We start from the raw sequence: 5,253 nt of genomic DNA on the forward strand, positions 1-5,253 counted from the left end.
GAATGCGGGGTCCGGGGAGACCGGATATAGTGAATGCGGGGTCCGGGGAGACCGGATATAGTGAATGCGGGGTCCGGGGAGACCGGATATAGTGAATGCAGGGTCCGGGGAGAGCGGATATAGGGAATGCGGGATCCGGGGAGAGCGGATATAGGGAATGCGGGGTCCGGGGAGAGCGGATATAGTGAATGCGGGGTCCGGGGAGAGCGGATATAGTGAATGTGGGGTCCGGGGAGAGCGGATATAGTGAATGCGGGGTCCGGGGAGAGCGGATATAGTGAATGTGGGGTCCGGGGAGAGCGGATATAGTGAATAGTGAATGCAGGGTCTGGGGAGAGCGGATATAGTGAATGTGGGGTCCGGGGAGAGCGGATATAGTGTATGCAGGGTCCGGGGAGAGCGGATATAGTGTATGCGGGGTCCGGGGAGAGCGGATATAGTGAATGCGGGGTCCGGGGAGAGCGGATATAGTGAATGCGGGGTCCGGAGAGAGCGGATATAGTGAATGCGGGGTCCGGAGAGAGCGGATATAGTGAATGCGGGGTCCGGAGAGAGCGGATATAGTGAATGCGGGGTCCGGGGAGAGCGGATTTAGTGAATGCGGGGTCCGGGGAGAGCGGATTTAGTGAATGCGGGGTCCGGGGAGACCGGATATAGTGAATGCGGGGTCCGGGGAGAGCGGATATAGTGAATGCGGGGTCCGGGGAGAGCGGATATAGTGAATAGTGAATGCAGGGTCTGGGGAGAGCGGATATAGTGTATGCGGGGTCCGGTGAGAGCGGATATAGTGTATGCGGGGTCTGGGGAGAGCGGATATAGTGTATGCGGGGTCCGGTGAGAGCGGATATAGTGTATGCGGGGTCTGGGGAGAGCGGATATAGTGTATGCGGGGTCCGGGGGGAGCGGATATAGTGAATGCGGGGTCCGGGGAGAGCGGATATAGTGAATGCGGGGTCCGGGGAGAGCGGATATAGTGAATGCGGGGTCTGGGGAGAGCGGATATAGTGAATGCGGGGTCCGGAGAGAGCGGATATAGTGAATGCGGGGTCCGGGGAGAGCGGATTTAGTGAATGCGGGGTCCGGGGAGAGCGGATATAGTGAATGCGGGGTCCGGGGAGAGCGGATTTAGTGAATGCGGGGTCTGGAGAGAGCGGATGTAGTGAATGCGGGGTCCGGGGAGAGCGGATATAAGTGAATGCGGGGTCCAGGGAGAGCGGATATAAATAATTCAGGGTCCGGGGACAGCGAATATAGTGAATGCGGGGTCCGGGGGGAGCGGATATAGTGAATGCGGGGTCCGGGGGGAGCGGATATAGTGAATGCGGGGTCCGGGGAGAGCGGATATAGTGAATGTGGGGTCTGGGGAGAGCGGATATAGTGAATGCGGGGTCCGGAGAGAGCGGATATAGTGAATGCGGGGTCCGGAGAGAGCGGATATAGTGAATGCGGGGTCCGGGGAGAGCGGATATAGTGAATGCGGGGTCCGGGAGAGCGGATATAGTGAATGCGGGGTCCGGGGAGAGCGGATATAGTGAATGCGGGGTCCGGGGAGAGCGGATATAGTGAATGCGGGGTCCGGGGAGAGCGGGTATAGTGAATGCGGGGTCCGGGGAGAGAGGATATAGTGAATGCGGGGTCCGGGGAGAGCGGATATAGTGAATGCGGGGTCCGGGGAGAGCGGGTATAGTGAATGCGGGGTCTGGGGAGAGAGGATATAGTGAATGCGGGGTCTGGGGAGAGAGGATATAGTGAATGCGGGGTCTGGGGAGAGAGGATATAGTGAATGCGGGGTCCGGAGAGAGCGGATATAGTGAATGCGGGGTCCGGGGAGAGCGGATATAGTGAATGCGGGGTCCGGGGAGAGCGGGTATAGTGAATGCGGGGTCCGGGGAGAGAGGATATAGTGAATGCGGGGTCTGGGGAGAGAGGATATAGTGAATGCGGGGTCTGGGGAGAGCGGATATAGTGAATGCGGGGTGCGGGGGGAGCGGATATAGTGAATGCGGGGTCCGGGGGGAGCGGATATAGTGAATGCGGGGTCCGGGGAGAGCGGATATAGTGAATGCGGGGTCCGGGGAGAGCGGATATAGTGAATGCGGGGTCCGGAGAGAGCGGATATAGTGAATGCGGGGTCCGGAGAGAGCGGATATAGTGAATGCGGGGTCCGGAGAGAGCGGATATAGTGAATGCGGGGTCCGGGGAGAGCGGATATAGTGAATGCGGGGTCCGGGAGAGCGGATATAGTGAATGCGGGGTCCGGGGAGAGCGGATATAGTGAATGCGGGGTCCGGGGAGAGCGGATATAGTGAATGCGGGGTCCGGGGAGAGCGGATATAGTGAATGCGGGGTCCGGGGAGAGCGGGTATAGTGAATGCGGGGTCCGGGGAGAGAGGATATAGTGAATGCGGGGTCCGGGGAGAGAGGATATAGTGAATGCGGGGTCTGGGGAGAGAGGATATAGTGAATGCGGGGTCCGGAGAGAGCGGATATAGTGAATGCGGGGTCCGGGGAGAGCGGATATAGTGAATGCGGGGTCCGGGGAGAGCGGATATAGTGAATGCGGGGTCCGGGGAGAGCGGGTATAGTGAATGCGGGGTCTGGGGAGAGAGGATATAGTGAATGCGGGGTCCGGAGAGAGCGGATATAGTGAATGCGGGGTCCGGAGAGAGCGGGTATAGTGAATGCGGGGTCTGGGGAGAGCGGGTATAGTGAATGCGGGGTCTGGGGAGAGAGGATATAGTGAATGCGGGGTCTGGGGAGAGAGGATATAGTGAATGCGGGGTCTGGGGAGAGCGGGTATAGTGAATGCGGGGTCTGGGGAGAGAGGATATAGTGAATGCGGGGTCTGGGGAGAGAGGATATAGTGAATGCGGGGTCCGGGGAGAGCGGATATAGTGAATGCGGGGTCCGGGAGAGCGGATATTGTGAATGCGGGGTCCGGGGAGAGCGGATATAGTGAATGCGGGGTCCGGGGAGAGCGGATATAGTGAATGCGGGGTCCGGGGAGAGCGGATATAGTGAATGCGGGGTCCGGGGAGAGCGGGTATAGTGAATGCGGGGTCTGGGGAGAGAGGATATAGTGAATGCGGGGTCCGGGGAGAGAGGATATAGTGAATGCGGGGTCTGGGGAGAGAGGATATAGTGAATGCGGGGTCCGGAGAGAGCGGATATAGTGAATGCGGGGTGCGGGGAGAGGGATATAGTGAATGCGGGGTCCGGGGAGAGCGGGTATAGTGAATGCGGGGTCTGGGGAGAGAGGATATAGTGAATGCGGGGTCCGGGGAGAGAGGATATAGTGAATGCGGGGTCTGGGGAGAGAGGATATAGTGAATGCGGGGTCCGGAGAGAGCGGATATAGTGAATGCGGGGTCTGGGGAGAGCGGGTATAGTGAATGCGGGGTCTGGGGAGAGAGGATATAGTGAATGCGGGGTCTGGGGAGAGAGGATATAGTGAATGCAGGGTCTGGGGAGAGAGGATATAGTGAATGCGGGGTCTGGGGAGAGAGGATATAGTGAATGCGGGGTCCGGGGAGAGCGGATATAGTGAATGCGGGGTCCGGGGAGGGCGGATATAGTGAATGCGGGGTCTGGGGAGAGCGGATATAGTGAATGCGGGGTCCGGGGAGAGCGGATATAGTGAATGCGGGGTCTGGGGAGAGCGGATATAGTGAATGCGGGGTCTGGGGAGAGCGGATATAGTGAATGCGGGGTCTGGGGAGAGGGGATATTGTTCAGCCACTTATAATAAAGCTAATAAAACAAAAATTCCTAAAGCGATTCTAAAGGCATTTTTTTAATAACACACACGTCATGGTTACCTGCTGTGTGTAATGGTATTGCACAGAACAGCTCAAATCCTTCTCTTCTCAGGTCCCCCACAGGCGCTCCTGGCTCCTCCCTTCTTTCGGGTGCCCCTACAGGAAGCTCCCTGTATCCATTCACACACAAAGTCGGGGCTCAACCCCACCCCCTCTCTCTTCTCATTGGCTCACTGGCTGCGATTGACAGCAGTGGGAGCCAATGGCTCCCACTTCTGTCTCAGCCATTGAGGAGAGGGAGTCCCGGGATAGCCGAGACTCCGGTGCACGTCGCTGGAACGTGAGGGGGCTTAGGTGAGTATTAGGGGGCTGGGGGGGTGCACAGAGAAAATAATTTACTTTCATGCATAGAATATATGAAGGTAAAAAACCTTGAGCCTGTATAAAACCACTTTAATATACTAAAACGTGATGTTTTTATCTTTTTTTTTTTTTTTTTAAGGGGGAGGTAATAACATGACAGATTACTGCATCCGTCTCTACAAAGACTCAGATTATGATACGGTGAGAGACATCTTTGCCCGTGGGATTACAGAACACTACCCTGTGGCCCTTCGTCACACCTTTAGCCTTCCCCGAGTTTGGATCCTCATTGTCGTTGTGTTCCTGCTTGTCCTGGTGACGTCAGGCTCTTCTATAGTCTCATTTATCGCGGCCACCATTGTCATTCTTGCCTTGCTGCTCATCAACCTGAACATTTTCTTTTCCTATGTCAGGAGAAGCCTGGCCACTGATATGTTGGACATCAAGAAAAACTATCTTCAGCGGGATGGTTGCTGTTTTTGGGTGGCAGAATCAGCAGGAAAAATTGTGGGCACAGTGGCAGCTGCCCCGTTTCCTCATCCTGGTGGACAAAACCAACTGGAGCTCAAAAGGCTGTCAGTTCCCAAGAAACACAGGGGCAAAGGCATCGGCAAGGCTTTGTGTCAGACAGTCATTGACTTTGCACAGACGTCTGGATACCAGGCCATCGTTCTAGACACCTCAGTGTTGCAGAAGGATTCTGTGCACCTGTACAAGAGGGTAGGCTTCAGGGTAACGGCCACCTATCACCCAACATTCTTCACCAAATGTATAGACTTCATTGACCTTATTTTCCAGTATGATGTATTAAAACAGCAATGATAGACCTGTGATTTCATCACCTCCGTTTCCTACACCTCGAGCACAGCCATGGCTTTTCATGATCCAAGTCCCTTCTGAAGTTTATTTATCTTACTTCTTTCTTTCCATTTGTCTGAAATCCACCAGAACCAAAATTTATGGTAGATGCTCGAGAGAAACTGTTATGCAGGTTCCGTACTTTAACAAAGTCGCCCACAAATAGCCGTGGTCAACTTTGTCGAAGGCTTTGGCTTGGTCTAAACTCACAACATACTTCCCCCCTCCTAGAGCCTTACACTTTTTTTTTCCCCACTTGCCTATGGTGCTCCAA

The 5,253-nt window shown here is 55.4% G+C and overlaps 1 protein-coding gene across 1 annotated transcript; it reads left to right on the plus strand.

Moving 5' to 3' along the window:
- The first annotated feature begins 4,274 nt into the window (after positions 1-4,274).
- LOC149436821 (N-acetyltransferase 8B-like) lies at positions 4,275-4,943 on the plus strand. Its single transcript, XM_089661426.1, has one exon. It carries the CDS (start codon positions 4,275-4,277, stop codon positions 4,941-4,943), a length of 669 nt encoding a protein of 222 aa, XP_089517552.1.
- Positions 4,944-5,253: the final 310 nt, after the last annotated feature.

Source organism: Staurois parvus, unplaced genomic scaffold (genome assembly GCF_062004578.1).
Source record: "Staurois parvus isolate SC_StPar_1 unplaced genomic scaffold, SC_StPar_1.0 ptg001335l, whole genome shotgun sequence".
NCBI classification, from domain to species: Eukaryota; Metazoa; Chordata; class Amphibia; order Anura; family Ranidae; genus Staurois; species Staurois parvus.

Coding starts and splice junctions, on each gene's coding strand:
- LOC149436821 (XM_089661426.1), top strand. CDS start 4,275: ATGACAGATTACTGCATCCGTCTCTACAAAGACTCAGATTATGATACG.